A 21,257-nucleotide genomic window follows, 5' to 3' on the forward strand; every position below is an offset into this window, starting at 1 on the left:
AGACCATTGTTATAATTAGCAATAGGCAGAAGTTCACTCTTTTAAACATCCAGGAGGCATTAAGTCAGATAAGATTATTTGCAAACATTCCAAAGAAATAGAAAACATAAATATACTTGAGGTTATGAAGCACCCGGCTCTCCTGTGGCTATGGGATTTTAGTAGGTACTTGTCTTCCCATTATGCTATGTTCGTGTAAAAGCTGAGAACTATTAGGGAGCGATGCTGCTCTTCACCTACATTCTCTGTGCAGACTGCAGTTTCACATTCAGCATTAAAGCCTGTTGCTAATCTCACTGCTTCTCAGCAGGACTGAGGACAAAGAAAGAGTAGCACATTCCCCTTTTGATTTACATGTTACAGACTAGAGGCTATGGCTGAAGAAATAGGCTGCCAATGTATTCATCAGTATTGCCAACATTTCTATCATGCTACGGATGACATGCCGCTCGGCACATTGTGCAGGATATACTGATCCTTCCTAGAATTGATTCAGATAACAGACATTGGGTAGGATCAGCCCTTCCCAGTTTTCTTAATAATAATTGCTTAGAAATGAGGAGTCTCACTGCAGGGTTATCACATCACTGCTAGGAGGCTAATGCTAGGCAGAGCATACGTGATGTTAACCACCCATGACACGTCCGTTTGCGTTTGTTTGCTATTTCCTATATATTAGTGGCTGTAGAACACAATTCATCCTGGCATTCTCTTTGTCGTGAATCAGCAAGAGCCGTGGAAGAGCAGTCACTGGGGAGCCTGAGATGGGGGTGGCAGTGTAAGGTGAGTAAAAGTGTGAATTCAGCATGGGGGTGGAAGATACTGGTGCCAGTTCCCAAAGTATTTTGTGGTGATTTATTCCCCTCTCTTTGTATTTATTTTGCTCTCTTAAAGGAGGGACAGCCCCTGTGGCAGTTGATTCAGGGAGGAGTTGCTGGAGAGGGGGGAGGATAGGGATGTGCTATAGATCATGCAGCAATAGAAGACAGCTTCCTGATGTATGGATCTTATATCTTATTATTTTGGATTTGCTGATGTGAGTGTTCATTCATTCAACCATTCATTCATGCAATCATCCTTTCGCATATACTTCTCTTTAGCTGTAAGTTTGTGAGTGTATTTGAGTAGTCCTTTTCTAAGTAGTAAACCTGAGGCTTTGGTGTTTGGGGAAGGGGTGTTGGTGGTCAGCGTTATGTCTGCACCCATGCATTTCACATCTATCTGTATGTTACTATTGCATTCTTTCATTTCAGGTGTTAACTGGCTATATTTCAACGTGTGAAAATGCCAGCTCCTGATGAGTACCCTAAGAAGAGATTGCAGCTGCATACAAGAGAGATAGAGGTTTGGGAATAGCCTAAACGTTTCTGGCTGCTAGGATTTTTGCAGTCTTCTCTAGTCATGTGTTGTCAGTCTATATAATCGCCTGAGACCAATGAAATACACAAAACTGTATCTATGCGATGATCAAGCCTCTTTAATGATGGAATTCACAAATTCCCGTTTATGGCTGAGACCTCACCAAAGTAGTGGAAGGTATTTAAGACAAGGATTGCAAGGAGAAGAACACTGCAACCTTTAAATGCATCCTATCAACAATATCAAGCCAGGCGGATTTATTTGACTTGTAGCATTTGTTTGCATATCATAGAAATTCTACCTCTTGCTACAGAAGGAGACGCAGCAATGGGACTTACGTAAAGTGGATTGTACTTTCATTGACACAACCAATCATCCTGTTTCATTCAGCTGTCTTGCTTCTTTTCTTCTGTCTTCACAATGGTCAAGTAAATCATCTGTGTTGACCCTGATCGTAAAAATGGTCCAGCCACTAAAGACTGGCTTTCTTCAAAGCCTAAAAAATTCAAGACATCACTTCCTCATCATGAGCAATTAAAAATCAATTCATCCTGGGAGTAAATACAGCAGTGGATGTGACTGTTCAAACACAACTTTCAAGATTGTTTTCTGAATACCTGATGAGTTTTTCTAGACTAGCACACCCATCTAAAAGCCACAGGGTTGCAGACTTTGGATTGGAAGTACATGGTTTCTCTGGTCTGCCAGGCATTGAGAAGTGAGGAAAAAATGATATTTCAACCAAACCACATAATTTGCACAGAAATGTTGCCTTAGTGATAGAGGTAGATAAAGAAATGTTTTTGTCGGTTGCATCACCCTATTATTAGCTTTGTTCTGTCAGCAGCATTTTTAAGTCTATGTTGAGGTTTCCCATGACTAGGGAGTCTCTCCGCATGTTTGTTATCCCTGATGGTCCTAGCCAGGCTCTGGGAGAGCCTCAGATCTCAGCCTGTGACTCTCCCCCTACTTAGCTCCCTCTGCACTAGGATGTTGCGGAAGGCTCTGCACAGGGGGCTGAGATCGTGCTTTTCAAGATTGGGCTTCTTCATTGCTAGCCATCCAGTGTTTTTTGTATCAGCCCCAGTACTGATCTCAATCTTGCTGGGTGCTAGTTTTAGCAGGTATAAGGTTGAAGAGAACATTGAATATTTGCTGGCCCCTAAACACAGCCTAGCCAAAATAGAGAGGAACCTGGTGGATAGTCTCTTCCCAGTTAATCGATCAAAACACCGTCTATACTCTGATCTCCAAACACCTGGGAGGTATGGCAGAGTCATCATAACATCATCCAGGAGAGCAAACATGTTGGACCAACACCACACGGATCTCATTCTGAAGGTAATTATGCTGCATAGGCTTGCTTCTCCAACCACCTGTTAGCACAGAGCTACTTAGCATATTAATACTGCTCTGTAGAGATGCTGGGCAACAATGTCAGATTAAAAGACGTTGATGAAGTTGTTTTTTTATTTGTTCAGTTTCTTTTTCACGGCTTAAGTTGTTTTTTTTTTTATTCAACAGTTTCTTTTTCTCAGGAAATGTATTTTGTTTTTTTACTAGTTCATTAATGTGTTAACTGTATAGTAATAATACATTACATTGGCGTACGGTTCCCTACATACAGTTGACAGCAAAATAAAAACAAAATGCCCTGGCCCATAGTGGGACTAGATGTAAAAATTGTCATCAAGTGGGTAGATAGTCACTTTTTACTGATTTTAATAAGCAACAGGTATTTTAATTACTATGAGCCATTGATATTACACCGCCAGCAGATAGATAAAAATCATTAAATTATTGAACTCTTGGATGGCCCAAAATAAAAAAATTATTGAACACTAGGCTGGTAAAAAAGCAACAAAAATTATTGAACTGTAGGCTGGCCAAAAGTAATTTTGGGCAAGAGTATTGTAATCAAAATGGGCATACAGCCACTGTTGATTAGAATAAGTATTTGTTGAATGGTTAAGTTCATATCTGTTCATATTTTTTTCGGAAGTTCTGTTCTCAATTCCAGTCAAATTTAACAGTGTGGAAAGTTAATGAGGTCTGGCGGTTACTGGTGGCAGAGCATTGTGGCTTTAATTATTAACAAAAGCAAAGACTCAGTTGTAATCAGACGCTTCAACCACTTTAAGGCACTAATATTACAATTAGAATCAGAGTGCAAGTGGCCTTTAAAGTTTTAATTGTTTTCTGTCAATAATTTTGTTAAAAAATGTGTAGTATTACTATATGAACAACACCATACAGAGAAGCAGAGCAGATACCCCCAGCAATCTGTCTGCTAGGAGTCATTTTTTGGTGTAATTTCCAATGAATTTTTTTGCAGTTATTTAACAATTTACCTACCATGTGTACAGAAGTTGCAGTTTATGCATTAACTTTCTCTCTTGGGTAAGTGACTACTAGAGGGTTGTAGTACTTTAAAATATAATATAATTTTACAATAACATTTCTTTGTGAAGACCACCCAAAAATTGCATTGAAAAGTGATCATCTTTTCAAAGATGTGCATAATATATGGTGGAGCTAAAAATCTGTCACAGGATACGTTATCTGAATAGAGTGTTAATCGTCTTAACAGATAATGTTTTTTAAGATGTTTCACTGTACATGTACTACCAAAAAACTAATATCCTAAAGCTTTTTTGGGAACCTCTGACTTATATGCACATTCTTTGCTCACTTCATCGTCTTCTCCACATTGACCTTATCTTACACTTTTATTTGTAGCTCAGTAAGTCTGAGATGTAACACTTTGAAAAAATATAAAGTTAACCAAGTTACATTTAAAATTAAATGTAAAATGTCAGTAAACTGAATATCTTGGGTACAAATAAGGAGCCTGATTCTGTCTGATCCATTTTGACTATAGAACCTATTTCTTTTGATTCTCTGTAGTTTTCCAAAACTAAAGTACAATAAGTTTTGTGATAACGAAATTCTTAAATAAGCATGATGGAACTAAATGAAAAATTACATAATGGAGTGAGTGGTGATTGATAGCAATCGAAGTAACGTAAGTCCTCATATGTTACAACAAATCAAAGCAGTTTTACAACTGTAAGGAGATGAAAACAAAACTGCAGTACAAAGGGGGAATAGGTATTAAAAAAATAAAGATAAACTGAATGCCAATGATTTGCACTACTAGGCAACACTATAAAAAATGTGTGTCGCTATACCTAGTAATTAATAGGAAGCGCCAAAGACCTTTCATTCAGCTGACCAGTGGGACCCCAATAGCCCAGAATAAAGATGGCGGTCTCAGAAAACCACTTTTAGAGTCTCACAAAAATAACTCAAAATCAAAAGGCATACAAAAATACAATATGGCCTCATACTTTTTTGGCAGCCCTATAATGAGACTGAGCCCTTTGAACCATCATGAAAGTATCTAAAAGAAAAACTGTCTTTGTTGCCAATAGAAACCAATCACAGCACAGCTTTCATTTTTATCAGGCACTATAAGAAATGAAAGTTGCGCCATGATTAATCACAATAGACAAGAAGGTCAATTTTACTTTTAGACAATTTCCTAAATGTCCCCTGTTGTTTTTGTTGCCTAAATAACACTGTGTGTGCTGAGGAAAAAACACATAGAAATTCATCCCTAATTTGTTTTCTGTATGTGTGGACTGTGAAACCTTCATAAATGTATCGAATTCATGAATAAAATAAAAAAGCAATAGTAATCATTGAACAAATGAATGATTACACCACACAGATCTCTGGGGTATCTGTGCTGCTTTTACTTATAGCATTGCACATAAATTAACTATTGCTTTTTATAATGATTCTTCACCAAAAACACTAACACTTTTATATATGTTGTGAGACCAGTGGCCTATAGTCATTGAAAGCTCTGTCCTCCACTTACTTCTTGAGCTTTGTTCATACCTAAAGCAGATTTGTCATACTTTGGCTACCACTAGCGCCCACCTTACCAAACTGATTTCTAATAGGGTCTGTATTGAAGTATCCGGCATTTTCCAAAGAAAAATACAATTTCATGCAACATTATTTCAGCCATCACATTAGACTCGAATCTACAATGGGGCCTCCTGACACAAATATGAACAGAGCCACCGTGCTGCCCAGTGTGATATCTGTAGATCAAACGCAATCAATAGTTTGAAACACCTTTTGCTTATTTAAATCAATACTATATGGCTTTCTGTCCACTTTAATTCCATGTCTTATAATAAGAATAATTTTGAGCAAGCCTAGACTTAAAGGGGTTGTCTGGTGCAAGCAAGTTATTACCTATCAACAGGATAGGTAAGAACTTTATGGTGGGTGTTGAACCGACTGCTGGCATCCGCACCGATCAGCAGAACTTTTATCGATTTTATAGTGGAGTGGCAGCTCTCATGCCCAACCTTTGGGCCATTCATTGCCTATGGGGCTGCTGAGCTCTGCGCTCGGCTTTTTCCGGCAGTCCCATATAGATTGAATGGAGCAGTAGTTGAACATGTGCACTGCCATTCCATTCTAACATGGATAAAAGTGCCCCGTTCTGCTGTTCGGTGTAGGTCCTAGCTGTTGGATCCCCAACGATCAATAAGTTATCATCACGTATCCTGTGGATAGGCGATAACTTGTTTGCACTGAACAACTCCTTTAATTGAATTTGATGTGAGAAATCCCACTCCTCTCTGTTGCCAGTGTGATATCGGTGGCCCAAAGTCAAATCAGCCTATTGAAAAATAAATACACAGTATGATTCAGTTTTTTATATCCGGAGACACTTTGGACTAGCTTGGAGACAAATTATTATGTTGCAAAACATACCTATCTGTATCAATAAAGTATTTATTTTTAAAAAAGTAGTCATCTTGCATGTTGATTCAAGGTTTTAGGCCCAAAAATACTTTGGTCAGGATAGTGCTAATTTAATATTTTGGAATTTCTTTATCTTTGTGCTAGAAATATGAGACTAAATCACAATCTTGAATAGACCACCCACCTTGATGCCCATTTTATCGCACTTATTTCTTTTTTCATTTTGCATTTAAATGTATTCACCTGAGGAAACCTAACACTGGTGTAATCCAAATACGTTCTCTTCATTTTTAAAGCTTTAAAAAACAAAAATCTATTTCCTGTAACTACATAGTTGCTAAACAAGAAGTCAACTTCACACAGCTGAATTAAAAACTGTATGGATAGGAAACAAACTTAATTATTGGGATTAAAAAAATGGGTTCCCGTTTCAAATTAGACAATAATTCTCAATGATTTGCCATGCTGATAAGTGAAACAACATCACGCCATTATGCAGGCTACAGAACATTTAGCTCATTCAGATCTAACATAAGCCACTCTTTGGTCAAGCTATTGCAGATGTGCAGGAAACTGAAAAAATACAACAGATTAAGGTTAATCTAGATTACGTGTTCACAAACTAAAGCAAAAAGCACTGCTCACAATGTGCTTACACTTATCCCCTTAAATCACAGAAACGACTGCATGTCGGGCAGTGCTCTTGAATGCCAGGATCTATATTTTGAGCTATTTAACTATGTGAAATTTGCCATATTAAAAGATGTGTGAGATGTGTACATACTGCATATTTATTAAAGGGGTTTTTCGCTTCCATTAAATAATTTACAATCGCCTGACAATGGTATCAAATAACAAAAGTATTAATACTTTACCAATCCCTTGCTTATGCTTCCTTGACAAGTGGACCATTGACCCCTGCAACGAACCATTGACATAATGATGAGTCGACACCATTGAGGTTACTGTAATAGTCAAATGTCCTGAGGACACAACATCATTTGAGATAAACAGTGATAATTTGTGGAACAGTGACATGTCGGTTTATTGCATTGATAGGATTATTAATATTAATTTTGCCTTTTTTATATACCAATGTCAACTGTTTGTATACGATTTATTGGGATTAGGAAACCTATTTGATTTTTATTGGGTGGTTTAAATATGGAAAGAATAGCAGTAATGATATAAAATTCCCTGAAAATTAACTAGTCAAAGTCTTAATGTAATAGATTTATTTTCCAAGTACAGTTTTGCAAGTTCGGGTAAAGCTTTAAGTCAACTACAAGAGTTTAGGAGTAAATTGGGTCAATTTAGGCTAACGTTCTACATATCCAAGCTTCGTTTTCTTTTTTTAATACTTCCTTCTTGTCTAGGCTTGGTCTTGTTATTGATAAATTGTATGAAAATGGCCAAAATATTCCAATATATTGCCTTTACAGACTCATTTGTCTCACCCAGCCCCCATGCCTTACAGCATATAAGATTTTTATAACATAGATCTCAAGTTTTGAATTTACTTTGACTACTGTCTTAGGAAATTAATTTTATGCTTATTATTTTTATTATTATGATTATTATTATTATTATTATTATTATTATCAACCATTCCCTAAAATATTATTGGTTTTCTCTCATTTAAAAATTCAAGCACAGAGCAGAGAAGCCTTAGGCCAATAAAATTCCCTCTCTCCCAAGAAATATGTTCACGGGCAACAGGAATGCCACAAAGAATCTAAATTTCCTCCCTGATTTAAACTCTGTAGGTATGCATTACTCTGGCTTGCAGCTGGAGTCATCTGGCTACTTACAATACATGATGGACCATCTAATAATGCAGTACCACAATTTGCAAAGTACCTTTAACCACTTCCCAAAGCTGTCAATTTCCTTTTTTGGATTTTCGTTTTTTCCTCATCCTCTTTCCAGAGCCATAACTCTTGTATTTTTCTGTGCACATAGCCATGTTTTTTTGGAGGATGAGTTGGACTTTTAAATCAAACCATTAATTTTAACACATAATTTACTGGAAACAGGAAAAAAAATTGAAGTGTGGTGAAATCGTGAAAAAAAACTAACTCTGACATTGTTTTTTGGGAATTATTTTTACGGCGTACATTTTTTGGTAAAAATTACTTTGCAGTATGATTTTTCTCATCAGTATGATTACGGCGATACCAAACAGGTCAAGTTTTTTATTATTTTAGTTGTGAAGAATATAAATCAAAAGTTTACCCAAAATTTTTAGGGGTTGTGTTGCCATTTTCCGAGACCCATAATGTTTACATTTTTCCGTCGATGGAGCTGTGTGACAGCTTATCTTTTACGGGGCGAGACAACCTTTTTATTGATACCATTTTGGGTTAGATATGACATTTTGATTACTTGTTACAGAATTTTTTGTGATATTGCAGCGACAAAAAAAAATCTAATGTGGCGTTCTTGAATTTTTTCCGTCTACAATGAGATTAATTATTTTGGTATTTTGATAGATCAGACTTTTCTGAATTCGATGATACCACATTTGTGTATCTTTTCAATTTTTAAACTATCTTTATTTATAACAAGGGAAAAGAGGGGTGATTTCAACTGTTATGTTTTTTTGTTTTTTTTTTCATGTTTTTAAAAACTTTTTTTTTACTTTTCAATGTACTTCAGTCACCTCAGGTGGCTTGAAGCTGTGAACCTCTGAGTGCTTGTGCTTTGTACAGTGATGCCACACTGTATACAGTGATGCCACAGTATTGCTGCATATAGTGAAAATCACAGTCTTCTTTGAAGACTGGCTAGAGGTAGGGTTTCAAGGGAGTTCCATAATGACAAGAACAGAGGTCTTCAACAGATCCCCGGCTGCCATAGCAACCCGTCAGCAACCAGTGATTACGCCATTGGCATGCAGATGGGGCACAGATTAATGAGCCCCCCTGCCGATGCGTTGTTACTGCAGCATTTAACAGGTTAAGGGCAGGTCCTGGCCGTATCACACAGCCATCATCTGCCGAGTATGGGGAGAGCTCACACCGTTAGCCAGTTCCATACATCCACTACCGACTTGCGCTGTACACTTACGGCGGATGTCGGTAAGGGGTTAAAATTAGAGGTATGCATTCATTTCATATATTTTACAAAACTAACAGTTCAGAAAAGTATTTTATATAGTTCTATGTCTTTGGAATATGATATATTTGTAACTTTGCCAACTTATGTGCTTATTAGCCCTTTTTTCTGGCCCTGTATTGCTTTTACTTAAGAAACTCTCATTACAATGGGGTGGACTGGGGGAAATGTATCATCATAGTGGAAAATTACTGTTGTTTATAGTATACACCATGAACAAATGTTCACCAAATGTCAGCCCTGCTTGGCATCGTATTTATGGGTTTATAGACCTGTGTGTCAACCTTGCTCTTTTTTTTACTGTCAAATAGATTACACTAAACTGTTTGTGATATAACCTTACCATTTCAGGCTTTGCAACATGTAACTTAATACTTATGCATCTCTGTGATTAAATAAGACACATTTTAATGTTTATTTAAAAGGCCAAAAAATATTATATAACTAAAAACATAAAATTGTTAGAATGAAGGCAAAGTAATTTGGTGCATATTAATATGGAAGTTCTGATGGAGTTATTATTATTAATATTATTATTATTTATTATTATTATAGTGTAATTTATTCCATGGCGCTTTACATGTGAAAAAGGAGGTATACATAGCAAAAACAATTACAATAATCTTGAACAATACAAGTCAGCGACTAGACCCTGCCCGCGAGGGCTCATAATCTACAAGGGATGGGTGAGGATACAGTAGGTGGGGGTAGAGCTGTTCGTGCAGTGGTATGGTGGGGCAAGGGTTACTGCAGGTTGTAGGCTTGTTGGAAGAGGTAGGTCTTCAGGTTCCTTTTGAAGGTTTCCACGGTAGGCGAGAGTCTGATATGTTGGGGTAGAGAGTAGTGTTGAGTGAATTTGTTCGGAATTTCAAATTCGGGTTCGGAGAACTGAACCCAGTGGGAGACGCTGAAAGTCTGGTCTGTTAGGTATGAGGAGATCCAAGATAGGGCCAAGTCTGTAATGCCAAGAGATGAGAGAGTCTGTAGTAAAAGGGAATGGTCCACTGTGTCGAAAGCAGATGACAGGTCCAGGAGGAGGAGGACAGAACAGTGTTGCTTGGATATGGCAGTTAGTAGATCGTTGGTGAATTTAGTCAGAGCAGTTTCAATGGAGTGATGTGGTCGGAAGCCAGATTGTAAGCGGTCAAAGAGGGAGCAGGAGGAGAGGTGGGAGGACAGTTCAAAGTGGACATGTTGTTCCAGTAGTTTTGAGGCATAGGGGAGAAGTGACATGGGATGATAGCTGGACAGAGAGAATGGTTCAAGGGAGGGCTTTTTGAGGATGGGTGTGATTGAGGCATGAAATATGAAGGGAAGACACCAGTTGTTAGTGACAGGTTGAAGAGGTGGGTTAGGGTTGGGATGAAGACTGTTGTAAGGTTAGGGATGAGATGGGACGGGATTGTGTCAAGTTCACAGTTGGTGAGGTGTGACTTGGAGAGTAAAGATGAACATTGATCTTCTGTAATGGTGGAGAAGCTGGTTTTGGTGGAGGAAGGTTGAGTAGATATGAGGAGGGGCTGTGGGGACTTTAGGTAAAAGCTTTGCTTGATGGTGTCAATCTTCTGCTTGAAGAATGAGGCCAAGTTCAGCTGAGATGAGAGGAGAGGGAGGAGGTGCTGGGGGACGGAGGAGAGAATTGAAGGTGTTGAACAGCTGTTTAGGATTATGAGACAGAGACAATATGAGAAATAAGAAGTAGGTTTGTTTTGCTGCAGTAAGTGTGGACTTGAAAATAGTGAGGGACTGTTTGAATGCGATGAAGTGCTCATTGGAGTGGGACCTTTTCCATCTCCGCTCAGCAACCCTGGAAGCCCGTCTCAGTTCTTTAGTCAGGTTGGTGTGCCAGGGTTGCCTATTGATTGTGCGAGCTTTGATATGTGTGAAAGGGGCGACCGAATTGAGAGCTGCAGCTGTTGTGGTGTTATATAAAGCAGCAGCAACATCTGCATCGTGTAAGGAACTTATGTCTGTAAGAGGGATAAGGGATTCAGAGAGTTAGTGTAGGTCAAGGTGTTTGAAATTTCTGCGAGGGTGTGCAAGTTTGTGGAGTGGGGATTGTGCACCTGGAGAGGAGAGAGAAGAGAATGCAAGTAGGTTGTGGTCAGACAGAGGGAGAGGAGAGTTAGAGAGGTTAGATAGGGAACAGAGTCAGGTGAAGATGAGGTCTCATTTATCAGTAAAATAAGCATATAATGACTGTTGGTCATTAAATATTTTATATTTCAATATTCTTAGTAGTATTGAAAGTAAATATTGTACTATATAAAATTGATAGTAAAATTAGTATTTACAACGTAGGACATACCGTAGGTTTTAACAATACGTTTTAAACATAGTGAATAGTGTTGAGCCACCCCCGTAGTGATCGAGTTCGGTTCGGTTCGTCGAACACCTTCGAACACCGTTAAAACCAATGGCAGGCAAACAAAAACACATAGAAACACATAGAAAACACCTTCAAAGGTGTCCAAAAGCTGACAAACTGCTCAGAAGACATAACTAACACATGGAAAAGTGACAAGTACATATAGTCATGCGAAAAGAAAAGAGGTGGAGGAGTAAAAGGAGGGGGAGACACAGATATAGGCATGTCATGCCCTTCTAAAATCCAAAAAGTGAGAAGCCGACACGGCCAGTCCGCTCCTGCCCGTACCACCTCCGTGTCGCCGGGTTTGTGCCAGAGCAGCGGTGAACCCTGACGGCCAGCCCCCCTCTCCCAATACTGGTGCCTGTCCGCTGGTGGGTCGAGCGAGCCCCCCTGTGGTGGAGGCAGCTCTAAGCTTTTTAATTTAAATTGTCTCTCTAATTTGAATGAATACACTTTAAATCCATTTACAACGATCTATTGGAGGGCAAGTCTCATACCAGCAGCCGCGTAATTCCAGCTCCAGTAGTGTCCACTAAAGCTGCTGCAGTTAAAAAGCTTTTATAAGGATTGAGCTCGGCTGTCCACCGCAAGTCATCCTACTGCCAGTCCCAGCCTCTATGCCTTGGGGTGCCTCCTGATGCTCTTCACTGAGTATCCCGTGGTCCCGAAGCATTTCCTTTGAAAAAATTAAGTGTCCAAACTACAGGTGGTGTAGCTTGCTTAACAGCCGGGATAATCCGCTGACTAGCAGACACTGCTACTAGGCACAAAGTATTTCCTGGGCTAGATGCAGTTAAAAATTTGTAATTAGATACTCTCGTTGGATGCTGAGAAAGCATTCCATAGAGTCTCCTGGCACGCCATATATTATTCTCTTAAAAAGTTTGGGGTAGGGGTCTAGGGGACCCTTTTATAGCCAAAATCACGGCCCTGTATCGCAATACGTCACCTAGGCTGAAGATAAATGGAACTGTAGCACCCTGAGGGCTCGGTTGTAACAAAGGTATTGCACCTCACCCAGAGGTGTGATATCTCACTCTCAGGTAAGGATGGAGTGTGGATCAGGACCCGACACCTGCATGCATTACACCACATTGCCGTGGGGCAGGGCGACCAATATGCCTCTGAGATGGGCATGACAGTCCCTGTCCCTGGCTGGAGTGGGGGGAGGGAACACTGAGGAAGGGGAACCCTGTAGTGCAGGAGCAGGGAGGAAGCAGTTCCTGGGTGCATTGAGAAGGGAGTATAAAAGGTGGGCACCATTTTAGTTCAGTGCAGAGAAGTCTGAGCAGAAGTGACAGGGAGCAGGGGCTCTGCATGGGCTCTGCTCCGGAGGCGGGCCTAGTAACAGAGGCCCAGGACTGGAAGAGGGAGAAGGAAGGAAGAGGAGCGGAGAAGGCTCCAGGAACGAGGAACGAAGGGATCCAAGGGGTGCGGACGGGCGAGTCGCCACCGCACGCCCGAATCCACCTGCGTGGAGGGGTCAGGCCAAAGGGGGAGACCGGTCCCCAAAACTAGTGGAGGCGGGAAATGACCCTCAGCTAGAAACCGGAGGCTGTGACATTTTATGTGGCGCAGCCCCTCGCTACACCCGCTAGGAAGGCACCACATAGGGTCAGGGAAACTGGCGCCAAGTTTACCAAGAGGAGGCCCGAGGCATCCGGACAGAAGGGTTGGTAAGAAAGGCCAGACAAAGGACACACAAAGGGGGTCCTGTGAAGAGCTCCAAAGTTATCTAGGAGTTGTCTGAGCCCCTCACCTGGTGAGCACAGTACGACGTGGGCAGACGTTACCTGCAGACGTGGTCTGGATAATAAGAACTGTGAGTAAAGGCCCTGGACTGCATCACTGACTCCGTGTCGTTACTGCTGCTGCCCTGCACCATCACCCCCATCCTCCGCACACACTGCCCTGATGCTATACTCCTCCCGTGGGGAGTTATGCTACGCTCTGCTGCACCCACAACACCAGCCTCAGCAGTCTGCCCTGCAGAGGCGGTTCACTCTGACCGCAATCCATGGGTGGCGTAGTCGGACATTTAAACATCAAAACCACATAAATAGTTCTGCCACTGGTTTGACCGCCCTGAGCCATGGAACCGGGTCACCGCCACGGGTGTCCCAAGGCCCAGGGGGTGCGTCAGAACATTTTCATCACCTTTCATAATCACCAATGGGACAAGGCAGGGATGTCCTCTGTCCCCTCTCTTATACATCCTAGTGACGGAGCACCTGCTCTCATCAATTCGCCATAACCCCAATATTAGGTGGATTGAGGTGGGAGGCACCGAGTACAAGTGCTCTCTATTTGCGGATGATGTCCTAGTATATATCACTCGATCACATATATCCATCCCTGCTGTTTTGGCTGAAATAGATCACTTTGTTACATGGTCAAATTTTAAAATCAATGCAGCGAAGTCTGAGGCCCTCGATGTCTCCCTCCCCAAATCCATACAGGATTCCATCCAGTCCAACTTTCCCTTTGCCTGGCCCTCACAGGGTATCAAATACTTAGGAATTCCTATTCATACAGACCTCTCCCATCTATGTTATCTTAATTTTGGGCCCTTTATTGAACAACTCCATACAGACCACGGTTGGCAAGTTATAACTGTAAGATTCACTATGTGAACCACTGGTGTTTTGTGGAAAAGCACATGTACACTGTGTTCCAAATTATTATGCAAAAAGTGTTTAGGAGTGATAAGGGAAGAATTTGTTTGTTTGTCAGTTAAACTCATTGATGGTGATGTGTGTCAGGGCTCTTTATATCACTGTAAGCAATTGCAGACACCTGTGCTAATTAGTTTGGCAGGTGTGTCCAATGAAAGGCAAGACTACTTAAGAAGGCTGTCCCACATTATTAAGCAGCCTACATTTTCTGCCAAAATGGGAAAGAAAAGGATGTGTCGGCTGCTGAGAAGCAACAAATTGTGGAGTGTTTAGGTAAAGGCATGACTACAATCAACATTGTGCGATGATCAGGATGAAGTGTCTTGGCAATCAAGAAGTATGTAGCTGATTCACAGTACACACGTGTGCGTGCTGATAAGGGCAAATTGAGGACTCTTTCCTACAGGCAATTACGTCAGGTTAAAAGAGCAGCGGCAAAAAAGCCTTGTCATAGCAGCAGACAAGTTTTTGAAGCTGCTGGTGCCTCCAACGTCCCCCTAACAACAAGATGCAGGGTCCTTCAGAGGTTTGCAGCTGTGCATACGCCATCCTGTCGACCTCCTCTATCCACTTCACACAAGCAGAAACGGCTCCAGTGGGCCAAACATTACATGAAGACTGATTTCAAAACTGTTTTGTTCATGGATGAGTGCCGTGCAACGCTCGATGGTCCAGATGGATGGAGTGGAGGATGGCTGGTTGATGGACACCCCACGCAAACACGGCTACAGCGCCAACAAGGAGGAGGTGGAGTAATGTTTTGGGCTGGAATCATGGGGAGAGAGATTGTCGGCCCCTTTAGGATCCCTGAAGGGGTATAGATGAACTCCATAATGTATGTGGAGTTTCTCAAACAGCACTTCCTGCTATGGTTCAAGAAGAAGAACTGTGTATTCCACAGCAAGATCATTTTTATGCATGATAATGCACCGTCTCATGCTGCACATAACACATCTGCATCTCTGGCTGATATGGGCATAAAAGGGGACAAACTTATGGTGTGACCCCCATGCTCCCCTGACCTCTACCCCATTCCGAACCTCTGGAGCATCATCAAAAGGAGTGTCTATGATGGCGGGAGGCAGTTCACATCTAAGCAACAGCTCTGGGAGGGTATTCTGTCCTCATGCAAAACAATTGAAGCAGAAACCATCCAAAACCTGACAAATTCAATGGACGAGAGAGTTCTGAAGCTCCTTTCGAACAAGGGGTCCTATGTGCAAATGTAACATCACCTAGAATAAAGTTTTGAGTTGAAAACTGTTTGATTTCAGTTTCTAATAACCTGCTAATGCTTATAATTTCAAAAATGACCATTTTTTTGGTCTTTATTAAAATGAAAAGGTTGATCGAAGAGTGTGGGGGATCTAAGAGTGTGGCAACCCAGTAGTCAGGATTACTTCGAATTCTGACAATCTGAGGGTCATGTTGCAGGTAGTGCGGCAAGAAGGCACTTATGTGTCTTGCGCATCTCGGAGTCCCAAAATTATTTTCCGGGCAAGATGCAGCTAAAAATTATTATTAATTTTAAATCTGGTAGAGCTTAGTATAGATGGCCTAATAGAATCAGTACTGCACACTGCTACAAAGCCCAAATTATTTTCCAGCCAAGATACAGATAAACATGACTAGTAATTTTAAATCTGGTGGAGCTTAGTATAGATGGCCTAATAGAATCAGTACTGCACACTGCTACAAAGCCCAAATAATTTTCCAGCCAAGATACAGATAAACATGATTAGTAATTTGAAAGCTTAAAATGGTTGGTGAGGTGATTTTAACCAATCATCAAGCTTTTACTCTCCCCAGGATGACACAGGGGTAGAAAAGTCGTTTCGGATCCATGATTTGTTCATCTTTATAAATGTGAGTCTGTCTACATTATCAGTGGAGAGCCGCGTGCGCTTATCTGTCAGCACACCACCAGCAGCGCTGAACACACGTTCAGACAGAACGCTGGCTGCGGGGCATGACAAGATCTCCAAGGCGTAAGCGGCTAGCTCCGGCCATTTATCCAGATTGGAAGCCCAAAAAGAGCAAGGGTCCAGTGACACAGTCATGACTTCAATGTTTACTTGGAGATACTCCTGTACCATCGTCTCTAGGCGTTGACTATGTGTCAGACTTCTTGTCTCCTGTGGCCTTGCAAAGGATGGGCTAAAAAAGTGGTGAAATGATTCCGCAAAATTGATGTTACCAGCAGATACTGTGTTTCTGTTACGGTTTGAGTGCTGAACACTCGACGGTCCCACGGTTGGCAAGTTGGAACTGTGAGATTCAGTACGTGCACCACTGCTGTTTTGTGGAAAAGCACATGTAAGATTCTGCAACAGTCTCTGCTGAAACTCCTGCATGCGTGCATCCCTTTCTATGGCAGGAATAATTTCTTTAAATTTACTTTTGTACCGGGGATCTAACAGTGTGGCAACCCAGTAGTCAGGATTATTTCTAATTCTCACAATTCGAGGGTCATGTTGCAGGTAGTGCAGCAAGAAGGCACTCATGTGTGTTGCGCATCCAGGAGCACCAAGTCCCTGTTGTGTTGGTGGCGAGGTAACAATCATGCTTCCTTCCTCTGTCCTCTCCCCCCAACCTCGCACAACAGAAATGTGATCAAGGTCTCCCTCATCTGATGAGTCTTCCATCAGTTCATCCTCCACTTCTTCCTGGGCTCCTGCACCTTCCTCACTAGTTTGGCTGCTACCATGCGCCCTGGTAAAACCATCTCCCCCTCCCTCACATGCCTGCCGCCTTGGTGCTGCCGACCGTCTGGACCTTGCAGATGTTAGCCCTTCCGCATACAACTCCTCCTCCTCCACTTCCTCCACCTCCTCTTGTGCCACCACCTGACTTCGAATTCTGTTTAACATGTGCTCCAGCATGTAAATCACCGGAATAGTCATGATGATAATGGCATCGTTAGCACTAAACATCTTCGTCGCCATTTCAAAACTGTGCAGAAGGGTGCATAGGTCCCTGATCTGAGACCACTCCTCCAGTGTGATTTGCCCCACCTCTGCATCTCGTTGGCCCAGGCTATACGTCAGAACGTATTGCACCAGGGCTTGTCGGTGCTGCCACAGTCGCTGCAACATGTGCAGAGTTGAATTCCACCGGGTAGGCACATCACATTTTAGCCGGTGAAGTGGCAGGCCCAACGACTTCTGTAGAGATGTAAGTCGCTGAGCTGCGGGATGCGAACGGCGGAAGTGAGCACACAGCGACCGTGCCCTCTGCAGAAGGCCATCTAGTCCGGGATAGTGGGCTAAAAATTGCTGGACAACCAGGTTCAACACGTGAGCCATACAAGGCACGTGTGTGACATTGCCCCGGCGAAGGGCCGCACCCAGGTTTGCAGCATTGTCGCACACGGCCTTCCCTGGTTTCAGGTCCAGTGGAGACAACCATTCATGAAATTGGTTCTCCAGAGCTGACCACAACTCCTCAGCTGTGTGACTCACATTTCCCAGACATTTCAAAGTAAAAACCGCCTGATGACGTTGAGCCCTACTGCCAGCATAGTAAGGAGGTGTGCAGGTTCACTTCTGCGCAGTTAGAAAGCTTGTGGCATGACCAGACAGGCTTTGGGTGCAGGTGGAGGACCGAGAGGAGGTTGAGGAGGCAGAAGCAGTGGAGGAACTTTGAGATAAAGAGGATTGACGCACAACTTGTGGGGACGGCAAGACTTGGACAGCAGCCCCTTGTCCTGCTATCACCATAGTTACCCAGTGCCCAGTCAGCGACATGTAACGCCCCTGTCCATGCCTACTCGTCCACGTGTCTGTGGTGAAATGCACCCTGTCACACAAAGAGTTTCTCAAAGAAGCGGTGATGTTGTGTGCGACATGCTGGTGGAGCGCAGGCACACCTTTCCTTGAGAAGTAGTGCCGACTGGGCATCTGGTACTGGGGCACTGCGACGGACATAAGGTCTCGAAAATCCTCTGTGTCCACCAGGCGGAAAGGCAGCATTTCTGTAGCCAAGAGCTTGCAGATGGTGAAATTCAACCTCTTAGCTTTCTCATGGCTAGGAGGAAATGGTCTTTTACTTGTCCACATCTGAGGGACAGAGGGCTGGCTATTGTGCTTAGACGGGGTTGATAAGGGTGTCCCCGGCAAACTGCCGGTCTGTGAGGAAGATACAGGCGGACATGTTAGGTTGCCTTGATCCAAAGGTGGTGCTATCGATGTCGGACAGCGCTCAACACCTGCTGGTGTTACCACCTCCAAAGAAAATGATGATCTGCCAATCACACTGCCTGTTGCGGGTAAAGAGGTGGCAGGTCTGCGCCCCAAAACAGGTGTGACTGCTGTCCCCCCAGTCACAGAGGATGAAGAGGCCGCGGATGCACAAGATATGGCAGACGGTGGTTGGCCCGGCCGGCTAGGCCGCATTGTAGCACAGTGAGCTTCCCACTGCAACTTATGCTTCATGTCCATGCGCCGGTTCATGCATGAAGTACTCAAACTATGTATTTTTTGGCCTCTACTTAGCTTTTGCTGACAAATATTACAGTTAACAAGAGTTGGGTCATCTTTATCGATCTGAAAAAATGCCCAGGCTATGCAAGGCTTAGCACCCATGCGACCTGAAGAGCCACCACGACTTGTGGTGAGAGGCAGAGTTGTGTTTGAGGATGCAGTTGTTGACGTGCTTCCAGTACTACGTCTCTGTCCAGGAAGGCGCAACCTGACCTCGTCGTCACTAGCATTCTCCTCCACCTCCTCCGCTGACCTCATCTCTTGGCTGACTGTGGGTTGACAGTAAGTGGGATCTCCAACCTCATCATCATCACCCTGTGCGTTATCACACCCGTCGTCCTCAGAGCCAACCTGTTCCTGCCCTGACAAAAAACTAAAGTTGTCGCTCCAATCAGGTATTTGAGTCTCATCATCGTCTTCCTCATTGTCTCCACCAACAGGAGTTAGTTTGGGAATGAGGGTCTACATTATGGTCACAACCTTCAGCGTCTGGTCCTGGATCCGACTCATAAAGATTCTGGGCATCAGTGCAGATCATTTCCTCGTCTGGATTCACAGAAGCGCTGGAGCCGACCTCTGATTCCCAGGCTATAGTATGAGTAAACAGCTCTGCAGACTCAACCATCTGTTCTACCTCATACTCAGACGGGCAGCTGGAGATTTGGAAGCTGTGAGGAAGCAAGTGCGATTGGGGTGACACCTTTGAGGACTGGAGTATTTGTGATGTTGAAGTTGATGTGGAGGAGAGCCCACTTAAAGGAACACTTGATATCCGTTGAAGCACCTGCTGTTTTTGTGCCTCATCTGGAATTTGTAGCGATTGGCATGGCCGTAAGAAAGGGATCTTATCACATTGTCCGCTAAAAGAAGTAGACATTTTAGTTTGGCTGGAAGATGGTCTTTCTTCTGCAGATGTTACTGTTGCTTTAACACCTACCCCACGGACACAACCTTTTATCCCCTTCCCAACATGCCTATTCCCCTTTCCACCAGCAGCAGGCCTTTTTCCACTCATTTTGGTGGTTAACTAATTCACAACTCTGGAGTTGTTTGCACAAAAAAACAATGGATGGGAACCGAGCAGAGCTGTGGTATTAGGCCAAAACTATTGGCTGGGTTAGATGCAGAAAAAAATTATATTCAATTTGCAACCTGATGGAGGTCAGTACAGATGGACTAATAGAACAAGTCCCACACACAGCTAGAAGCCGAAATATTTTTTCAGAGGTTGATGCAGAAAAAAATTATATTCAATTTGCAACCTGATGGAGGTCAGTATAGATGGACTAATAGACCAAGTCCCACACACTGCTAGAAGGCCAAATATTTTTTCAGAGCTAGATGCAGACAAAAAAATATTTTTAATTTGCAACCCGATGGAGGTCAGTATAGATGGACTAATAGAACAAGCTGCACACACAGCTAGAAGGCCAAATATTTTTTCAGAGCTAGATGCAGAAAAAAATTATATTCAATTTGCAACCTGATGGAGGTCAGTATAGATGGACTAATAGAACAAGTCCCACACACTGCTAGAAGGCCAAATATTTTTTCAGAGCTAGATGCAGAAAAAAATTATATTCAATTTGCAACCTGATGGAGGTCAGTATAGATGGACTAATAGAACAAGTCCCACACACTGCTAGAAGGCCAAATATTTTTTCAGAGGTAGATGCAGAAAAAAATTATATTCAGTTTGCAACCTGATGGAGGTCAGTATAGATGGACTAATAGAACAATTCCCACACACTGCTAGAAGGCCAAATATTTTTTCAGAGCTAGACGCAGAAAAATATTATATTCAATTTGCAACCTGATGGAGGTCAGTATAGATGGACTAATAGAACAAGTCCCACACACTGCTAGAAGGCCAATTATTTTTTCAGAGCTAGATGCAGAAAAAAATTATATTCAATTTGCAACCTGATGGAGGTCAGTATAGATGGACTAATAGAACAAGTCCCACAGTGCTAAAAGCCCAAATATTTTTTCAGAGGTAGATGGTGAAAAAAATTATATTCAGTTTGCAACGTGATGGAGGTCAGTATAGATGGACAAATAGAACAAGTCCCACACACTGCTAGAAGGCCAAATATTTTTTCAGAGATAGATGCAGAAAAATATTCTATTCAATTTGCAACCTGATGGAGGTCGGTATAGATGGACTAATAGAAGAAGTCCCACACACAGCTAGAAGCCCAAATATTTTTTCAGAGGTAGATGCAGAAAAAAAATATATTCAGTTTGCAACCTGATGGAGGTCAGTATAAATGGACTAATAGAACAAGTCCCACACACTGCTAGAAGGCCAAATATTTTTTTAGAGCTAGATGCAGAAAAAAAATATATTCAGTTTGCAACCTGATGGCGGTCAGTATAGATGGACTAATAGTACAAGTCCCACACACTGCTAGAAGGCCAAATATTTTTTCAGAGCTAGATGAAGAAAAATATTAGATTCAA

At 42.3% G+C, this 21,257-nt stretch overlaps 1 protein-coding gene across 3 annotated transcripts in view; it reads left to right on the forward strand.

The window, feature by feature from the left end:
• The first annotated feature begins 298 nt into the window (after positions 1 to 298).
• PTCHD1 (patched domain containing 1) overlaps positions 299 to 21,257 on the forward strand; it is a 353,376-nt gene continuing 332,417 nt past the window's right edge. The window contains exons 1-2 of one of the 3 annotated variants that reach the window (XM_073667507.1): positions 299 to 783; positions 1,254 to 2,700. In XM_073667507.1, the coding sequence (XP_073523608.1) occupies positions 2,272 to 2,700 (429 nt within the window). In that variant the 5' untranslated portion in view covers positions 299 to 783; positions 1,254 to 2,271. Of the gene's footprint in view, positions 784 to 907; positions 1,037 to 1,253; positions 2,701 to 21,257 lie in introns of those variants that run through there. The other 2 variants (XM_073667508.1, XM_073667506.1) reach the window with 2 other exon arrangements.

Source organism: Phyllobates terribilis, unplaced genomic scaffold (assembly GCF_046119375.1).
Source record: "Phyllobates terribilis strain yellow unplaced genomic scaffold, ASM4611937v1 Scaffold_2__4_contigs__length_985480577, whole genome shotgun sequence".
In the NCBI taxonomy this organism is placed as follows: domain Eukaryota; kingdom Metazoa; phylum Chordata; class Amphibia; order Anura; family Dendrobatidae; genus Phyllobates; species Phyllobates terribilis.